The 21267-nt window shown below is 38.4% G+C and overlaps 1 protein-coding gene across 1 annotated transcript in view; it reads left to right on the forward strand.

Moving 5' to 3' along the window:
- The window catches only part of eif5b (eukaryotic translation initiation factor 5B), a 37760-nt gene extending 18306 nt beyond the window's left edge, over positions 1-19454 (forward strand). Inside the window, exons 13-24 of the mRNA XM_008120267.3 lie at positions 1329-1396; positions 8713-8854; positions 11718-11849; positions 12459-12641; positions 12734-12895; positions 14494-14625; positions 15316-15447; positions 15591-15667; positions 15755-15919; positions 16978-17116; positions 18033-18194; positions 18709-19454. Coding sequence (XP_008118474.2) covers positions 1329-1396; positions 8713-8854; positions 11718-11849; positions 12459-12641; positions 12734-12895; positions 14494-14625; positions 15316-15447; positions 15591-15667; positions 15755-15919; positions 16978-17116; positions 18033-18194; positions 18709-18816 — 1602 coding nt within the window. The 3' untranslated portion in view covers positions 18817-19454. The remainder of the gene's footprint in view (positions 1-1328; positions 1397-8712; positions 8855-11717; positions 11850-12458; positions 12642-12733; positions 12896-14493; positions 14626-15315; positions 15448-15590; positions 15668-15754; positions 15920-16977; positions 17117-18032; positions 18195-18708) is intronic.
- Positions 19455-21267: the final 1813 nt, after the last annotated feature.

Consider the following 21267-nt stretch of genomic DNA (forward strand, 5'->3'; position numbering starts at 1 on the left):
GGCACCCGAGCGTCAGTTGGAGATGGTGGGAGGGGCCTCAGCTGATGTAAAAAGACAAGATGGAACTGTCTTCATGGCTCCCTCTTAGCTCTGGCACCCGAGCGTCAGTTGGAGATGGTGGGAGGGGCCTCAGCTGATGTAAAGAGACAAGATGGAACTGTCTTCATGGCTCCCTCTTAGCTCTGGCACCCGAGCGTCAGTTGGAGATGGTGGGAGGGGCCTCAGCTGATGTAAAAAGACAAGATGGAACTGTCTTCATGGCTCCCTCTTAGCTCTGGCACCCAAGCGCCAGTTGGAGATGGTGGGAGGGGCCTCAGCTGATGTAAATTTACAGGGTACTGGACTTACAGGTCTCTTGTCTGTCCCATATATCAATGCATTGTGAGCACAATTGCATCTCCTCCCCACTGTAGTCACATGGACAGGGCCATGTCTTGCCATGATCGTTCTGTTGTACCACTCTACACCAAAAGCTGCAAAACCTCAAATCTTGAAGAAAAGCTGCATTGAGACAATGAAAACTGAATTGACTGTTATTTTGAAAAATAAGTGAACACCACCCACAAATAACTCCAGCACCCCCAAATATATGCTGTAGCAGTGGTTCTCAACCTGTGGATCCTCAGGTGTTTTGGCCTACAACTCCCATTTTGCCATCTCCTTTCCTGCCTACTAGGACACCCAGGACCCCAGTGCCCATTGTTCTACCAAATGCCTCAGTCTGGATTTCAGCAGAGGAAGGAAAGCCCAAGGAGATGTTGTCATGGCTGTTTTTGGGCTTCCTTTCCACAGCTGAGACAACAGAGGTCTCTTTCAACACAGACCAATCTCCCAAAGAATGAAGGTTTTTTTCATTACAGGAGAGTCTGAAGGAAGCAACATTTTGGTATGCGCTTGTGCTCTCTCTCTCTCTCTCTCTCTCTCTCTCTCTCTCTCTCTCTCTCTCTCAGACAGCTATTTCTGGGCTTCTTTGCTGAAGCTGAGAAAACAGGGGACGTGGCTGCTTCTTTCAGGCTCTCCTGCCCTGGGCTAAGGGACCTTAGTCAAGCACCGCTTATGCCCTGGAAAACTGGGGGAAATGGCCAGGGTTAGTCAATGGCAAATCTATGAGTAGTTGAATCTGCAGATGTCAAACCAATGAATTGGGGGAGGGGGGCTGTCATGGATACTAAAAGTGCTGTGGGGAACCAGTTTGGTGTCAGGAGGTTGAGACCAGGGCCCCACAGATTCACAGATTTCCTTTTAGTTCAATGTTTGAAGTACAGTATTATTGTAGTTGACATAAATTAGGTTTGCTGTGTCATAACAGATAATATTTCTAATGTCAGTTTGACAGAGAGAATGTCAAGATCCCAGGAATGCTCATCATTGATACTCCAGGACATGAGTCTTTCAGGTAATGTTCCATCAATTATGTTTGGATGTCTGGTTTCGACTGTACAATGCACTATTTCTTAGTTTATTTATATATATATTTCCCCTGAAAATAAGATAGTGTCTTATATTAATTTTTTCTCCCAAAGATGTGCTAGATCTTATTTTCAGGGAATGTCTTTCCATGAAGAAGAATTCATATTTATTGTTAAACAAAAAAAATGAACATTTATTATATACTGTACAGTACAGTAGAGTCTCACTTATCCAACGTAAACGGGCCGGCAGAACGTTGGATAAGCGAATATGTTGGATAATAAGGAGGGGTTAAATAAAAGCCTATTAAACATCAAATTACATTATGATTTTACAAATTATGCACCAAACATCATATTAGACAACAAATCATCAGAAAAAGCAGTTCAATACATGGTAATGTTATGTAATAATTACTGTATTTATTAATTTAGCACCAAAACATCATGTTTTATAACAAATCACAGAAAAAGCAGTTCAATAAATAGTAACGTTACATAGAAATTACTGTATTTATCAATTTAGCAGCAAAACATTGCAATTTATTGAAAACATTGACTGCAAAAACATTGACTACTAATAAATTGACTACAAATAAAGATAGAATTGCATAAAATAAATGTACAGTTACAACATTGTCAAAAATTAAATCAATAAAAAGTTCAGTCCTGGGAAGATTTAAAATCTGTGATCTTTGCCTGCTTTTCCGATGAGTGCCGTTTCTTTGCTGCCAAGTCTCTCCATCTTTGCAGCATCATTATGTCAATCCCCGTAGCTTCATCTTGTTGCTCGATGTATGTCATTGCGGATTCTAGAATCCTAACCCCCTCCTTGTGTGAGATTTTGAGAGGCTCGACAGTTGATGCTTGATCATCAATTTCGTCGCCATCGTTATTGAGAAAAGCGACAATTTCTTCATCAGTTATTTCATACTGATCATCTTCGTTCATCCAACTTTCAACTTCTTGTGAAGACACATTCTCACACCCAGGGACACGTTGTACTAAGGGTAGAATGCTTTCTTCAGTTTCATCTGTGCTTTCCCTTTCCATATTTTCATCTTTATCTTTGCCTAACAACTTCTTCCATGATCTGGCAATTGTTGGAGCCCTAACGTCAGTCCAGGCCCTTGCAACCCAATAAGCAACTTCTTTTACATTGATATATTTCAATTTTTCAATCATGTCTTGCCCTTCTTCAATTTCTTCTATTATTGTTGACAGTAGCTTCCTGCGATAGTTCCTTTTTAGCGTTTCCAAAACGCCCTGATCCATCGGTTGGCATATGGCTGTTACATTAGGTGGCAGAAACATCGCCTTAATGTCCCCATCTTGAAGCTCCTCTGCATCAGGGTGCGTCGGGGCATTGTCTAGCAACAAAACTGCTTTTCTGGGCAGGTCCTTTTCTTTCAAAAATTTCTCAGTGGAAGGAACAAATTCCTTAAAAAACCAGTCTTTGAAAATTTCACTGGTCATCCATGCACTTTTTTGATTGTAATATTTTACAGGAAGAGCATTTTTTGAAATTGTTTTAAAGGCTCTTGGATTTTTGGACTTCCCAATCATTGCAAGGTCCATTTTGTGGTTTGCTGTAGCATTGCTGCATGCTAAAATGGTCAGCCTTTCTTTACTACGCTTATAGCCAGGGGCTGCTGCTTCGGTTTTGGCTGCAAGACTCCTACTGGGTAACATTTTGTAATTGAGGCCGGTCTCATCACAATTGAAAATCTGATCACCTGTTAGGTTTTCAGTTTTAACAAAGTCTTGAAATTTTTTCTTGAATGCCTCCATTTCTTGATAATTTGATGAAAGCTTCTCACCACAAACACTTAACTGACGGATTCCATAACGTTTCTTCCACCTGTTCAGCCAGCCAACGCTTGCTGTAAAATCTGGTTCCCCTTCATTAAATTCCTTTTGAAAATGCAATGCCTTTTGCTGTAAAATAGGCCCTGAAATAGGCACACCTTTGTCTCTGAACTGTGTAAACCAAACATACAAAGCTTTACTAACTTTTTCATAGTCACACTTTTTCATCGTTTTCCTCTCTTTTAGTGCACCATCAGTAACTCTGGAGGAACACCATTTTTCTATCTCCAATCGATTCATTTTCCAATCTCCTACTGTTACCCGTCCAACACCATAGTCATCGGCAACCTTCTGCATCAGCTCTCCTTTATCCAATCTCTTGATTGCCTCAAGTTTTTGTTCCATTGATACAACAATCTTCTTTCTTTTAGTTGCCATAAGGACGTGCATAGATTGGTTGTGGGAGGGGTCTACCACTTGTTTGGAAGCGTGGCTGCACTTGTGTTATTGTTGGGTGTGTTGTTGTTTTTCTAGGCAGCAAAACAAATGATGTTTTTAGTTGTTTGTAATTTGTGTAGTTGATTTCATTAAAATATAAGTGATCATCTCTGCAATGTGAAAAGAACAGAATGTGCTGTCATTATATACTGTAAATAGAAGTGATTTGATCATGTTCACATTACTCTCCTGGAGGGTGGCATTTCCCTATTCCCCTTTAGGGCCTCTGGAAGTGTAAGGAGTCAGATATGGAGAAATAAAGCAGCATTAACTCAACAGTTTTTCTTCAGGTTCAGTCCTACTTTGTGAGCATACTGTAGTTTTAATCTCATCTGCTTTCCCACTGCCCTGGGGTACTTGAGTGCTTAGGATATGAATGCCTGACCATAAAGCAGAACCAAAATAAAGGACAGGTATTATTTCTCTAAAAGGGAAAGAAGCAATATTATGTGAACACTAGAGTGAAAACAGCCATCCCTTCCTATAAGATGAATGCAATAATGTTTTGCAGCTCATTCAGGGCTCTCACCATTTCCTGTTCAGCGCCTGGCAAATGGAGCAGCCGACTAAGTGTTGCTGCTTAGAGAAGTTTCTCTATGCAGTAACATGCAGAGCCCCCCCCCCCCTCCTCCTGGCGAGTGGAGTAGCTGGCTGCGTGTTGCTCGGCAACAACATGCAGATGGCCTTCCACTCCTCCCAGCGACCGGGGAAGCCAAGTGTTGCTGCTTAGAGAAGTTTCTCTGTGCAGTAACATGCAGGGAGCCCTCCGCTCCCAGCGACTGGAAAAGCCGAAAGTTTTGCTGCTTAGAGAAGTTTCTCTAAGAAGTAACATGCAGATTCCCCCCCCCCCCCCCCCCCCGCGCCTCCCGGGGAGTGGAGCAGCTGACTGCGGGTTGCTAGGCAACAACATGCAGACGGCCTTCCACTCCTCCTGGCCACCGGAGAAGCCGAAAGTGTTGCTGCTTAGAGAAGTTTCTCTAAGCAGCAACATGCAGAGGGCCCCCCGCTCCTCCCAGCGAGCAGAGCAGCTGATTGAGTATCAGCAACATGCAGAGGTCCTCCCGCCCTACCCGACGAGTGGAGAAGCCCGCTGCATTTTGCCAGGAAGGGCGAGACGCGGCAGTGCAGGCTAGATGCTCCGATGGGAGAGGCCTGCTGTGCTAGAGCAACCACTGAGCTGACTTGCGTCGGATAATACGGTACGTCGGATAAGCGGAATTCGGATAAGCGGGACTCTACTGTAGTTGTCATCAGAAAGCAGCATAACCAGACAAACTGTGAATCCTATCAAGAATTTCTTGTTACTACCATTATTTCCATGTAAAATAATCTATGGTACGTACAGTTACCAATCCTGCATGCTAGGGTGTTCTATTTGACAGGCATGCTTCCAAACAAAAACTTTGCTAGGACTTACTTTCAGGTGAGGCCTTATATTTAGCAATTCAGCAAAACCTCTACTAGGTCTTATTTTCAGGGGATGTCTTATTTTTGAAGAAATTCTGTGTGTGTGTGTGTGTGTGTGTGTGTGTGTGTGTATATATATATATATAGAGAGAGAGAGAGTCTCACTCACAGTAGAGTCTCACTTATCCAACATAAATGGGCCGGCAGAACGTTGGATAAGCAAATATGTTGGATAATAAGGAAGGATTAAGGAAAAGCCTATTATACATCAAATTAGATTATGATTTTACAAATTAAGCACCAAAACATCATGTTTAACAACAAATTTGACAGAAAAAGTAGTTCAATACGCAGCAATGCTATGTAGTAATTACTATATTTACGAATTTAGCACCAAAATATCACGATGTATTGAAAACATTGATTACAAACATGCGTTGGATAAACCAGAACGTTGCATAAGTGAGTCTTGGATAAGTGAGACTCTACTGTGTGTGTGTGTGCGTGTGTGTGTATGTATGTATGTATGTATGTGTGTGTGTAGCTGTGTCCGGCCACGCATTGCTGTGGCGTTGTCTGGTGGTGTTGGTGAGAACGTGTTGAGGTAGTGGTGGTATTGAATGTCTGTTGTATGGTTGTCTTTATGTTTAGTATGCATTTGGTTGTTTGTGTACTGTGAAAGTGGTGAGGGTAGAGGGGGGTCTATGCCCCTGTGTAGTATTGTATAGTATTTATATGTTGTCCATGTGTTGTGAATGCTTGGATTGTGTCCTGCTGCATAGTAGAAAGGGTTGGGCTGGATGGCCCTTAGTGGTCTCTCCAAACTCTTGGATTCTATGCTTCTATTATTATTATTATTATTATTATTATTATTATTATTATTATTATCATCATTATCTTCATCATCATTATTATGTAGAGGCTGGATGGCCATCTGTCAGGAGTGCTTGGATTTTGTCCTCCTGCATGGTAGAAGGAAGTTGATCTGGATGATCCTTAGGGGTCACTCCAAACCTTAGGATTGTATGATGTTATTATTATTATTAGTATTAGTATTAGTATTGAGAGGCTGGGTGGCCATCTGTTGGGAATGCTTGGATTGTGTCCTGCATGGCAGAATTGGGTTGGACTGGATGGCCTTTAGGGGTGTCTCCTAACTGTCTGATGCTATGATTCGATGTGTATTATTATTGTGCAGATATTGGATGGCCATCTGTCAGGAGTGGTTGGATTGTGTCCTCCTGCATGATATAAGGAAGTTGAACTGGATGATCCTTAGGGGTATCTGCTAACCTTAGGATTGTATGATATTCTTATTCTTATTATTATTGAGAGGCTGGCTGGCCATCTGTTGGGAGTGCTTGGATTGTATCGTCCAATGGCAGAATTGGGTTGGACTGGATGGCCTTTAGGGGTCTCTCCTAACTGTCTGATTCTATGATTCGATTTGTATTATTACTGTGCAGATCTTGGATGGCCATCTGTCAGGAGTGCTTGCTTTGTGTCGTCCTGCATGGTAGAAGGAAGTTGACCTGGATGATCCTTAGGGGTGTCTCCTAACCTTATGATTGCATGATCTTCTTCTTCTTCTTCTTCTTCTTCTTATTATTATTATTATTATTATTATTATTATTGAGAGGCTGGGTGGCCATCTGTTGGGCGTGCTTGGATTGTGTCCTCCATGGCAGAATTGGGTTGGACTGGATTACCACAGTAATTATTTCATATTACAGTAGAATCTCACTTATCCAACATTCGCTTATCCAGTGTTCTGGATTATCCAATGCAGTCTGCCTTTTAGTAGTCAATGTTTTTGTAGTCAATGTTTTGAATTCATTGTGATATTTTGGTACTAAATTTGTAAATACAGTAATTACAACATAGCATTACTGAGCATTGAACTACTTTTTCTGTCAAATTTGTTGTATAACATGATGTTTGGTGCTTAATTTGTATAATCATTACCTAATTTGATGTGTAATAGGCTTTTTCTGAATCCCTCCTTATTATCCAACATATTCACTTATCCAGCGTTCTGCCAGCCTGTTTATGTTGGATAAGTGAGACTACTGTATATTTATAATCTTATATTATCTGCTTAGAAGTGGATTATATAAGGCCCCTTCTACACAGCTGTATAAAATGCACAGTGAAGTGAATTATCTGGCAGTGTGGACTCAAGATAATCCAGTTCAAAGCAGATAATATAAGATTATAAATGGGTAATATAGCTGTGTGGAAGGAAGGGCCTTGAGTCTACACTGCCATATAATCCAGTTAAAATCAGATAATCTGTATTTTATAGGCAGTGTAGAAGAGGCCTGAGGCCTAAATGTGCCTGTCCCCTGGGCTGAGTAGGTTGCTAGGAGACCAGGTAGGCAGAGCTTAGCCTTCTAACTAGCAGTAATTGGATAACAATAATTATTCATCTCCCTCTAATTAGGACTTTATTTTTCTTTTCTTTTTGTTGTATGAACGTAGAGGCATGGATGAGGGGTTGTGCTGTCAAGTTTAGTGTTTCTGGCATGTGTAATTTTGTTATTTTGTCCTAGGCCAATTTTTTTATCCCTTTATATATGCTAACCTGTATTCTATGTGTATGTTTATTTATCTTTTTGACTACCTCTTTGGTATGGGAGGGACTATAAATATTTGATTGTACTGAGCATGTTCAGACTCAGCACTCCATTTTGTATTCAGTATGTGTTTCATCTTCAATGAAAGCAGATTCATCTTTTGCATCAGACCTCAGTGGAGGTGGATGCATGTATGTTGCTGTTTGGACTTCCGTATAAAAGTATGCTTATGGGCTTCAGTGAGTAAAAGTATATTTAAAGACTATTGATGGACTATTGATAAAGATTGATACCCTGTGTTGTCAACACACAGAGAACCTACATCCTATTTGTTACTGAACTTTAATAAGAAATGTGCCTGTATGGTGAATTAATAAAAGATGTTTATGACTAAACACAATATGTTGTTTTTCAAAGAAGACTTTGGTTTTTTTTAAATCTCTGAGTGCATATTTTAAACTAAAAGATTTTTAAAGGGAGTGTATATGTTTTGGGCAAATGCAACTACAATTTCAACTTTAAAGAAACAACCACTCTCTGCTGACCAAATATATTTTTGTAGTGGCATGTCTTTGTCCTTGGCAGTTCAAAAACATGGTTCTTCAGTTTAACAATTGGGTTACTTGTGTGCCTTTACATGAATGCTTGTGAATATCACTTGTTCAAAGAGTTGACATCTAATAAGGTCATGCTTTTCTTGACTAGTGGTTTTCAAAAGGTGGTCTCCTCATATTCATGGAGATTCACAATTTGCCAAAAGGATATATGCCCAGAGAGTGGGTGCAGTTATTCTCCAATAAAAACCAACAGAAGCAGAACCTTTGGTATAAGTGTTCCAGTAAAATTCTGCTATATGTCTTGTATATTTGTTTCTAATAGTTTACCAGTCCTACCATTTGATAACAGTTTGCTTTAGAAGAGTTCCCTCCTTGTCTTTCCATCGATCATATCTGTTTGACCATCTTTGCCTTTATATATGTGAACTTTGGTTTGTCTCCCCCGCAATGTTACAGCAATCTCCGGAACCGAGGAAGCTCGCTCTGTGATATTGCCATCCTTGTAGTTGACATAATGCATGGTTTGGAGCCACAGACAATTGAATCGATAAACTTACTGAAATCCAAAAAATGTCCATTTATAGTTGCACTCAACAAGGTAAGATGATTTCTCCCTGTCTTATTCTGCTATGAGAACTTAGAAAAGACCAATATAAAACCCACAAGCAATACATTAGGTCTTCCCTTGCTGTTGCTCAGCTGCTCTTTGAACGAATGTTACCTCTGGTCCTGACGAGAACATGTAGCTGTCACAACTGGTGCCTTTGGATGAGCATTGCAATGCGAGGATTTAAAAAATATTTATACAACACATGTGTTAAAACTGCTGTTCTTAGGTTTTTTCCACCATGTTAAATCCTCCGAGCAAATGCTTTATGTCTGTTTTCAGCGCAGAATAAATTTGATTCATACAAAGAGCTTTTATCCTTATTTCATTCGACTTAGAAAACATCATTCATATCATTGTTATCACATGATGGTCTCTTTGTTAGAGAACCTTTATGAAATACTTTTTTCCAGTTTAACTTTGCCTTTTATAGTAAGATCTAACTGTGACTGATACGGTAAATAAAAAATGCTTGAGTGTAATTTGAGCAAATGAGGAGGCTGATTTTGCAGGGTGATCTTGCAACTATATAGATGTGAATTAAGTTAGTAACTTTGGATTTCATATTGGGAGAAAAGTGGTATATGGAATGAATGAATGAATGAATAATAGAGTTGTGCTTAATACATTTTTTTCCTCCCCCAAAGGGAATTTTATAATACATTATCATTGTTACCATACATTTTCCTTTTCCATTCCCTTTTCCCTCCCCACCCCCACCCCACCCCTTTCCCTGTTGACAACTTAAACCTTATTTTCTTGTTACATGAGCCTTCTTTCCATTTTTTCAATTTTTTCTTCCAGCTTTCGTCATATGGTTTAACAATCTGTACAACTCCTTATTACTTATTCTTGACCTTTTCCCTCCAAATATCCACTTCCTTATTTCTCCATCCTATTTTTTGAATTTTTGTTGTGAAATCTCCAATGGTAGAGTTCAAAACAAATACAATAATTTGGGGGAGTATACAGATTATAATTGATCTAATTCTCATTGAAATACTTAAGTTCTTATCCTTCCAATTAATCATTTGTAGCTGTATCCTATTCCATGCCTCCTTATAGTTATAATCCCAGATTCTTGTTGGCTTATTAGTTAAATAAATTCCCAAATATTTAATTTTGTGTCTGTATATCTTTTCTTTTCCGGATCTTTTCTAAAATTCCTTTCCCCAGGTTAAACCCCAACAGCTCTAATTTTGTCATATTCATCTGTAAACTTGAGATTTTATAATAATCTTCCAATATTACTTCCAGTTCTTTCAAGGCGTCCAGTGGATTTTCTGTGATTATTAAAAAATCGTCCGCAAACAGATTCACTTCCACTTCCTCCTTTTCTGTCCTAAATCCTGTTATTCTACCATTGTTTTTAATTCTATCTGCTAAATATTCTATAGCCATTGTGAATAACATTGGTGATATAGGACATCCCTGTTTAATACCTCTTTCAATGTGTATTTTTCAGGAATATCCTTCATTAACTTTCAATTTTGCTACTCCTTTTTTATATATTTCTCTTATAACTTCTATGAATTCTTGTCCCAATCCCAAATTCTCCATCCTTTTAAATCAAAAGTTATGATTCACTGTGTCGAATGCTTTGTATACATCCAATTTAATAAATGCTATTTTTTTTCCTTACTTTTCTGTGCAATAATGTTAAGCAAATTCATAATTGGATGGCTGATATTTCTCCCCTTTATAAATCCATTATTGATCTTCCCCTATCACTTTTGGTAATAAGTCCTTTAGTCTATTTGCTAATATATTCGCAAATATTTTGTAATCCTCATTCATTAAACTAATTGGTCTGTAAGAATTTACTTCTCTAGGATTCTTCCCTGGTTTGATAATTGTTATTATTTCTGCCTCCCTCCAGGATTCAGGTACTTCACCTCCTCTTATTATATTATTAAAAACTATTGCCAATTCCGGTATTAGTTCCTCCTTCATTTGTTTGTAAAACTCTGCTGTGTAACCATCAGCTCCAGGTGATTTTGCTTTTTTAAAGTTTCCTATTACCTCATTGATTTCCTGATTTGAAATAACCCTTTGTAATTTTTTTATCCTCTTCTCCTAATTTTTCTTGAACCCAGTCATCACCTTGCAAATTATTTTCACCTTTATATAATTTCTGGTAGAAATCAGCAAATATATCTCTTATACTTTTATTGTCCTTTACCAAATTATTGTGCTTAATACATTTTTTTAAGAAACTTTCATTGCAGTTAGGGGATTTCAGTGTCCAGTTTTTGTATTCAAGTATTCTTATAAATCTTTTAGTCTTCTTGTATTGAAGTTCATTTCTGTGAATTTAGTTAAATTCTAATAAGCAGCTTTGGATTCCATATTGGGAGAAAAGTGGTATGTGAATTGAATGAGTGAACAATGGAGTTGTTCTTAATACATTTTAGGGAAAATTTTGCTTTGCAGTTAGGAGGTCCAACTTTTGTATGAGAGAGTATTCTTATTAATATATTGGTGTTTTCTTGTATTGAAGTTGATTTCTAATCACTTATTGTTTGTGAAAGAGCAATACTGGCTTACATCAAGAAGAGCAAAAACTAAAGGATGCACTTCCCAAGGGGACTTTAACAAAAGTCTCCCAATTTTCCTAAGTGGTGTGCAGGTTTATTTTTTATATAAGCAATATATTTTTAAACAACCAGATTGTTCCTCTCTAAAATTGGAGTTATCGCAGAAGTAGGTGTGTGTTTGTGTGTGATTAAAAGTTTGTGTTGCTCTTTGGAATGACTGACAAAAGTTATTTTATTTCTTGGTGCTCAATTCGTTGTTGCTGATTGCTCAGATCTAATCAGAAAAAGTGATGACGATTATAAATTTGTTTTTGAAGATTGATAGGTTATATGACTGGAAAAAAAGCCCCGATACAGATGTAGCTGCCACTTTAAAGAAACAGAAGAAAAACACCAAGGATGAGTTTGAGGAACGTGCAAAAGCTATCATCGTGGAGTTTGCCCAGCAGGTGATAATAATTAATATCAACATCAATTAAAAATGTTTAAAGGCCCATCAGGCATGTGTTGTTTTTCAATACAAGGCAAACAACAAGGTCCTGGCAGTTGCAAGGCTAAAACAAACAGATCTGGAAACTATGAGGAGAGCATCATACTGTTTTCTGATTTTTAAATGGGCTATAGCATAAGAGCCAATGTGTTATAGTGGTTAGAGTTTTGGATTAGGACTCTGGGAGACCAGAGGTCAAATGGCTGTTCAGCCACAGAAACCCAGCCCAGTAGGTGTCAGGGTGCAAGTTACGTTCTCTGAGGATTAGAGAAGGGCAGTGGCAACCCTCCTGAGAACAAACCTTGCCTAGACAACCCTATGACATCCCCACTGTAAATTAAAACCAGTTTGAAGGCCCACAACAACAGCCAGCATCAATAATCTTCAAAAGCTTTCTCGTGTAATATGGAAAATATTCTAAAACTTCAAACTAAGATTTGATGTAATGATGAGTCTTGAGTTAAGAAACACTGGATGTTAATTTTTCTTTCTTTAGTATTTTATATATATTAGCATGACTTTCAGGTTAATAAAACATAATCTGTTGATTGCCTCTTCTAATCTTTAGGGCCTAAATGCTGCTTTGTACTATGAGAATAAGGACCCCCGCACTTTTGTCTCCCTGGTCCCCACCTCTGCTCACACAGGAGATGGCATGGGGAGCCTCATAGCTCTTCTTGTGGAGCTGACGCAAACCATGTTAAACAAGAGACTGGCACACTGTGAAGAGCTGAGGGCTCAAGTCATGGAGGTAATTTGGAACCTATGTCTAGAACAAGACTTGATTCTCATTGTGGATTGAGAGGAAGCATTTGCGATGAGTGTCTTTTTTCCCTCTTTAAGGTCAAAGCACTTCCTGGGATGGGTACTACAATAGATGTCATTTTAATTAATGGGCGCCTCAAGGAAGGAGACACTATTATCGTCCCTGGAGTAGAAGGTCCCATCGTCACACAGATAAGAGGCCTCCTCTTGCCTCCACCCATGAAGGAACTCAGAGTCAAGGTAAGGAAATGTAAGGTGGAAGAGTGTCTCTGAAGCCAACTGTTGGTGCCCAGCATACGAGGCATTCCTGCTCGAAGATCCTGTTGCTCCTCTGGCTGGGCTTTCTGTAAACAGAATCCAAAATATTGGACTGGTTTTTTCAGCTAAATTGCCTTTTGCACTGGCATTGAGTGTAAAGGACAGTGCTTTGGAAACGGGGATTTTGTATCCTGGACTGATACAGCCTGTCCTTTAAGGGTTTCCATTTTTTAGCCACAACATATTTTATTTTATGTATATCTTTTTTTCTCACAGTACAGAATCAAAGGCTGCCAGATTCTGTTGTTCCTTTGGGCAAATGTGTGTGTTTGTGTGTGTTTTTAAATCTAAACTCAGAATTAAAGCATGGACACTGAGAATATGTGCAGTGATTATAATCACGTTGCTTGCCATTTAAGTTTATGAAGGATGGGATACAGATATACCTTTATTTTATAAATATTGACTGCTTCATGCCAATTCATAGTTTCAATGAAAATATTCTCCATATAATTTTTGCACAGTATTGCATTAGTTTTATAAGAACGTCCCATTTATATTGGAACTGTTTTTTCCTGCTCTTTGACAGGGCTAAAAGCTCAAGTTGTGTGTTGTACGCTTTTTCCCCTTTTGTATCAAGTTAGGTAGTGGTGCTTATGAGCATAATATTAGGAGAATTTTGATTTTTATTATACAGCAGAACAAGGGGACTCTTTTGTCTTATTCTTTTACCTATATTCACCACTGTGGATCAAATGTATCAGATACATGTGATATAGTGATGTGCAATGGGAGCCAAACATGAATTTCCTTATTTTAGTGAAGCCAGTTATTGTACAGTCTGGAAAAAAATATAATATCCATTAAATACCCATAGTTAGTCTTTACATTTTAACAATTTCTTACTTAGGTTTGTAACTACAGGCAGTTCATAGAATCATAGAATAGTAGAGTTGGAAGAGACCTCATGGGCCATCCAGTCCAACCCCCTGCTAAGAAGCAGTTCCCAGGTTATGAACAAGATAGGTCCTTTAGGCTTACTCTTAAGTTGAATATGTATGTAAGTAAAAACAAGTACATTTTTAAAATGTAACTCAAGCCAAAGATATTTATTTTTTTGGCTTTGGGTAGCATAAAGAAAGGTTAACACCCCCTGTGGTGTTTGCTTTGCTGTCTGTGCCCCTGTTCAGAAGATTTCACCTCACTTTCTGTCCCTGCAATAATTGGATTTTGGATAATTTGGCTAGTTGTGGAAACAAAGATTGGCAAGAGAGCTTCAATAGAGACACCTTTTCCCCGTGATTTCTCTTCCAGGAGTGAATTTCTCTTCTTAGATTTCTCTCACTGCCTGTTGTCTCACACCTGTTCTTACATCTGTTTGTAAGTCAGATGTTTGTAACTCAGGGTCTATCTGTATTTCAAAAGTTGAATTATATACACAAGAGTGGAAGACACATGAAACAGGTTTTGCTTATGATATTGATGTGTATTATCACAGTTTAAGAAGACCTGTATTAGAGAACTGCAAAAAAAAAACTAAAACTTGGTAGGTGTTTGAGTGCATCTTTCTCTCTCCTCAGAACCAGTATGAAAAACACAAAGAGGTGACTGCTGCTCAGGGAGTAAAGATCCTTGGAAAGGACCTGGAGAAAACATTGGCTGGTTTGCCTCTGCTTGTAGCTTACAAAGAAGATGAAATTCCTGTTCTTAAAGTAAGACATAAAGCATCTCTAAGAATCAGGATAGAATATCAGCAGGCAGAAAATGGCAATGTGAAAATTGTGTTGAATGACAGGAATATTTTGTTAGAAAGTTCAACAATCAAAAACTTTTTCTAAAAGGATGCTGAAAATGTACCTTTATTTGCGATTGAAGTGTGACATTATTCTCTAGATAGTTTAGGAGGAAAAGCAAATTTACAAAGTAGTAATAGTTCGGTTTTTCTGTTGAGTAATGATGGGGAATGTGACCTGGGAAAGAGAGGCCCATTGAAACGTCTCATTTCCCATCCGAAATCTTTTATAGAGTGACATGGCATCATTGTCTTATGGGTTTATCCTTTCGCTGGAAGCCATTTTTCATGGCACAAGCTTTCAGTGCTCTAAGCTGAAATATGGAACTATGTCCTCTCCAAGACCAAGAGCAGAGGTGGGGATCGTGGGGCCCTCCACCTGTTGCTGGACTACAGTTTCTGAGCCTAGTCAGCAGTGAGAGATGTGGCCCTGTGGGGATTTTAGCTGTTTTAAGTGCCACATTGGCCACAGATTGCCCATTCTAGAGGTATATTATAAATAGTGGCAAATTGTGCTGATTGAAATACTGGAAATACTGGGTAGAGGAATGCTGTCATTGTATAGGTTAAGATGAGCAGGATCTCTAAAACATATTTTTAATATTACAAGGATGAATTAATACACGAATTGAAGCAAACGCTGAATGCCATAAAGTTAGAGGAGAAGGGTGTTTATGTCCAGGCATCGACTCTGGGATCTTTAGAGGCGTTACTTGAATTTCTCAAAACATCAGAAGTGCCAGTGAGTACCTGCTTTTCCACCTTACTATTGCCATTTGCTGTACATTTTCTGCCAATTGCCAATTGCTGCCAATTGTGCAATATACTCCTGAAATGAAAACCCTGATTAGTCACAGGCTGCTTCCTCTTGCTTTGTCCTGACAGTATGCTGGAATTAATATAGGCCCCATTCATAAAAAGGATGTTATGAAAGCATCGGTTATGTTGGAGCACGATCCCCAGTAAGTAATTTCAAAAACAACATTTTCTGTTGATATTCCGGTGTGTTTTTGTTTGTGTCACTCTCTTAATCTGATTTTGTTCTCTAGATACGCAGTAATCTTGGCATTTGATGTGAAGATTGAACGGGAAGCCCAGGAAATGGCGGATAGTTTAGGAGTTAGAATATTTAGTGCAGACATTATCTATCACCTCTTTGATGCCTTCACAAAATACAGACAAGATTACAAAAAACAGAAGCAAGAGGAATTCAAGTAAGTAGGGTCCTTTCATTCAGTTTTTGTCCTGGTACAAAATATGGAAGTTATGAGAAGGTTTTGTTTGCCTCCGTAACTTAAAATGGCTTCTCAGTTTTTAAAAAAAATCTACATCGAACAATAAGAAATCAGTGAGAAAAATCAGTGTCTATGGCAGAGCTGACCAAACTGTGCGTCAAGACACATGACTGTGTCAGCTGCAATGTGTTGGTGGATCACGCAAACATAACAAGGCTAGGCTTCATTCTGCATTTTAAGAGCAAATGAGATCTGATAGTGTCAGGATATGGGTCCAAACTTGCTATTAACCAATCAATGTAGCAAGATAATGCATAAGAGTTTCACCAGTTCACTTATTTTAGCTTATCTCCAGATGTGTGTGTTTTCAAACATGAAATAGATACTTGCATGTTGTGCCAGAACAGGGCTGTACATCACACTGAAAGCAATGGATGACAAATCAGTTTCGTTCAGATGAATGTTTGTATGTTTTAATGCAGTGCTATTTATGCATTTGTTTCCTGATTTAGCAAGCAGAAAAGCCTATTTGAATTTGTGTCTTTTGCTGAATAAGGAAAAATACCAGAAATAACTTATTACTGAGTTGTTTGCAGAATTTGGGCCCATTGTGGTGATTATTTGCCACACTGAACATATGCCATGTAGTGAAATTCCCCATACCACTTTGTAGGGTAATACAAGTAACACATATAGCCCACCAATCTATAAATAAAGCTATCTGAGGATAGCCTGCAATTCTTCCTGATGTTAAAGATGCTAGCATACATAGGAGATGTAATAAAATATGGGTAGAATCAATGCTTTAATGGGCTGTTAAGAGTTGCTGACCAAGCAGTTGCTACAACATAGTATGTTATTGCTTGGTAAATGGTTGTCTCAATCAATCTACAATTTGTCTTCACCAAACACAGGCAGTTCAGGGAGTTCCTTTTAGTCAAGGCAGGTTAGAGCAGGTACAGAAATAATATTTGGATATGCTTTCCAAGTGATTTTCAGATCACGAATTGAATAACTTTTTTCCTCTCCCCTCTTAGGCATATAGCAGTATTTCCTTGTAAAATGAAAATACTTCCTCAATTTATTTTTAATTCTCGTGACCCTATTGTGATGGGAGTCATTGTAGAAGCAGGTCAGGTAAAACAAGGCACTCCCATGTGTGTACCTAGTAAAAACGTAAGTATTTTGTTCCTTAAAAGGGAAATTTAACTGATGTTGGGTTCTGTACAGATCAGTGTCATTGCACTCTTTACCAGGCTTTTTGTTGATGAGAGGATAGAGGGACTGTAGTACATAGTAACCTATGGTATTAACAGCAGAGATTGGATTAGGATCTAGGTTTATACTGATTAATGGCTTTTCTATGGCAGTGGGCTATTACTTTTGTTGCTAGAAATTTTGAAGACTGTGCTGATAATATTAATGATCTAAAAACTGTCAATTAATTATGTGTGGGTTAAGTTTTAGAAGATATTTTTTGTAAATGACATATTAGCTTGCACATTTATAAGTCTTGTTAAGGTAATGTAGTATTGTCAGAAGGCATAGATACAGACCTAGAAAGGAAAGTCATGATAGAGAAGGATTATACTTTCCCATGTCATTAGATGATTCAGGGAACATGAAATTAGTCTATATAAAGGGTCTTCCATATTTATTTTAAAATGTGCATATCACTGGATGAAAGAACCTACTTACCCAGGTGTTGTGCATTTGGGTATACGCTCTCCAAACATCCATCCTAAAAGGCTGGTTTAATATATGTATGGTGCAGGCTGTCCAGCATGGTTTTGTGGGCCACTTTATGCAACTGTGGAGTAGAACTCCTGTGCCCCCAGAGCTGCAAGATATCATGTGGCAATCCAGACCAAGATCTTTCATCACATATTTTTATACATAATGCATAATAGGCAGTGTTTAGAGAACTGCAAAGTTAATTAGCCTCAAAGTCTTCTGTTGAAAAGATAACTGTTAGAATATAGTCACATTATTAATACTACTTTATTTTTTATGTTGGATTCCTTACACATTTATGTTGGATTCCTTACAAATGCATACTCTATTAATGTCATATTTTTCTTTTTTGCTACAGTTCATAGATATTGGAATAGTTACAAGTATTGAAATAAATCACAAACAAGTGGATGTAGCAAAGAAAGGCCAAGAAGTGTGTGTGAAAATAGAGCCTATTCCTGGTGAGGCTCCTAAAATGTATGGGCGACATTTTGAAGCAACAGATATACTAGTCAGCAAGGTAAGGGTTGTTTTTTGTTTTGTTTTGGTTACATAAATCTGAGATAGTTTTTCAGAATGGGTCTTAAGATTCACACTTTCACCTTCAGTGTAACTGAAATATTTTTGAGCAGTAGTTGGTCTGATGGCCGTTTTTACCAGCTTGGGCTGATGTACCAGTGTTTCCTTTTCTCAAGTTGAAATCTAGCCATAGTAACAAGTGTTGCAGTCACATTTCAATTATATGGTTGTAAGTCACTCCATGTGGCATTACAGCTGGTTTGGAGTCTTAGGGTTATGAGCTGAGGTGTTCTGCAGTGAATGTATACCAAACTTTGAAAAAAAATCATTTTATCTGCACTGACCTAATTCAAAGGGATGGCAGGGCCTTAATGCTTGAAAAACTAGGTGTCTGTTTAAAAATCTGAAGATTACATCTTTGTGGTAAGTTGTAAGGAAATGGCTTGCTGCTTGAGAATTGGAAACACTTTCTTTTTTGTGTTCTGTGCCAATGTTGTGTTGTGTTCTTTCTACAGATTAGCCGTCAGTCCATTGATGCCCTGAAAGACTGGTTCAGAGATGAAATGCAGAAGACTGACTGGCAGCTTATTGTGGAGCTAAAGAAAGTATTTGAGATCATCTAAGTTCTGTTAGGCAATGGGCAATGGCTAGCGTAAACCCACAATTCCTATCACAAAAATCGCCAACAGCTTGTAATGAACATGCTGCTGGATTTAATGAATATTTTGGGGGGAAAGGTGGATAATGTTTTCCATGAGAAACCAAGTAACTTACACTGGTTTGACAGTGGTCAATTTACATGTCTCTGTGGTTCCATTGTGCCTGTGCACCTTTCCCACTGCCCTTCCCTTTATACTGGCTACTGTTTTAAAGTTTGCCCTTCTCAACTCACACCCCCAAAATAAAAACAAAACAAAATTTTATTACAGAACTCAACTTTCACTTTTATACAAGTAGGAACAATACTGCGGTATTTTGATTAACCAAACTCCTGCAGACTTTGTGATTCTTGGACTTCTTTTGATGTAAGAAATGTTTATTTATGCAAACCTCTTTCCCCCACATGATTTTTTTCCGCAATCTTCTGCTTTGTGCCTATAGAAATTTCAGATAGAAAAATTAGGTCATTGGGTATCTGTATTTGCTTCATGTGAAACAATGATGTAAAGCATAGTTGGCTGCCTTTTACTGCTTGTACAGTTTGTCAGATTTCATAAACTGTAATCAATGCTAAGCTGCAAATAAAGACAATGGACAATAAGTGGTCAATTTAATTCCCCTGAAAGGCAGCACAGCGTATGTACATTTGAGCCATGAAATAATAGTTGGAAGTGTTTGATCCTGAACAGTTCACGTAGTTCTCTTGAGCATACATTGCTGTGGAAAAGTGAGATGAAAGCATTTGAATAAATGCTTGTGCCCCAATGCTTACCATTGGGGCATAGCAGCAGGAGCTTGAGCTCCCCTCTGTGGTTGGGACATTCTGGATCTCATGCATAGAAATGTAGTATTGATGTACAGCCAGGTTGAATAGCTCTGCATCACTAATTCCATCTTCTGACCAAGGAATTAGTGTATTATTAAGTCAGCCTTAGGTAGTGTGACCTGAGCAAAACCACACAGCCAGCAGTGACATTGCAAATCTGGTTAATTACAAGAATTGAGGACGATCTCATGCAAAGGTTCCACTACTAGTGTTGCTCGGCACTACTGGCCGGTAGTCATTATGCTACTGTGTATTTATAAGCAACAATCAGCATCCTATAAGCAACAATTTCTGTAGTTGATTGAAGTGCATCCTGTACCGTAGTTGACACATGAGCAATCTCTCATGAGCAAGAAAATGTCTGGAGTGTTCTCAAAGGTTATGCAGGGTCATAAAGAAAACCTTGCAATTTTGTAATCACTGTTCATTTACTGTAATCTGAGCGCTAACTGTTTTTACAGGGGGAAAATATCAGGAATTTAAAGTAAATCTAATGCATCACATATATTATATGGTATGGGTGATGGGTATATGCATCATGTGAAATGGTCACCTGGAAGGATAAGAGGGTTTCTGCATAGTAATGTTTAGTTGTGTGACACAATATTACTTTGAAAGCAAAAGTAGCCTACCATAGATGGAATTTGTACACTGTCCACTCGGAACCAGGACATGCTGAGGCTAAGAGGAACTGGCCTCATCACAATATCTTTAATTAAAGGTCAGACCTGTCAACATATGTGGAGTTTGTTTCTACAACATACCAAATCTGGAAAAAATGAAAAATGAGTTATAGGTGCCATCACATTGTTGGCTAGGACTAAAATATGTACAGATCAAAATTATGAAAATGCATCAAATCACTTTGGTATAGAGCTTGGAAAATTGCATTTTATACCAAAAAAAGGCACATCCTTAACATCCTTTTTCATTCTTATAAAATTTTGTCATATGGATTTGGTGCCTTTTGGAAACAATGACCTGCATATATGAATTTCAAGTAATGAATGCAATCCCTGCAACTCCAGAATGGGTGTTATGTCACTAGCCGCATTTCCTGTCCTATTCCTTGTTACAGTCAGCAGTGGCTGCAATCCTGTCAGTGTACTCCATTGCACACTGCACTTTCACTAACACCTTGGTGCTTGCATGAAATAGTGGGAAAATGTGCCTTGCGATCCATGGTCTCCAGGGCTTGGCTTCTCCCCTGGTTGGGCCAACAGCCTAGATGTCGTAGTGATAAAACATGAGTGCCCTGGAGTTTCCTGTGCTTTACTCCATGCCAAGAACAGATCAACATTTAGAACCCTAGACAGGTCCAACTTGCATATCAATGTCATCCTGTTGGCATCCCTAACAAGAAGAAGCTTAAGAATAAATTGTATTTTTATAATTGTTTCAGTAATTAGCCCACCACATTAAAGAACAGTTGTCACTATATAGTGTTCATGTACGATGAAATTGATGAGAGAAATGGGATACAAATGTTTAATAAAAATTGAGAACAAAAATATTGAAACTATGGTATTATCACAATCATTGCGTTCCCAAGCAAATATTATCAAAAGATGCACCTATATACGAAATG

This window comes from Anolis carolinensis, chromosome 3 (genome assembly GCF_035594765.1).
Source record: "Anolis carolinensis isolate JA03-04 chromosome 3, rAnoCar3.1.pri, whole genome shotgun sequence".
NCBI lineage: Eukaryota > Metazoa > Chordata > Lepidosauria > Squamata > Dactyloidae > Anolis > Anolis carolinensis.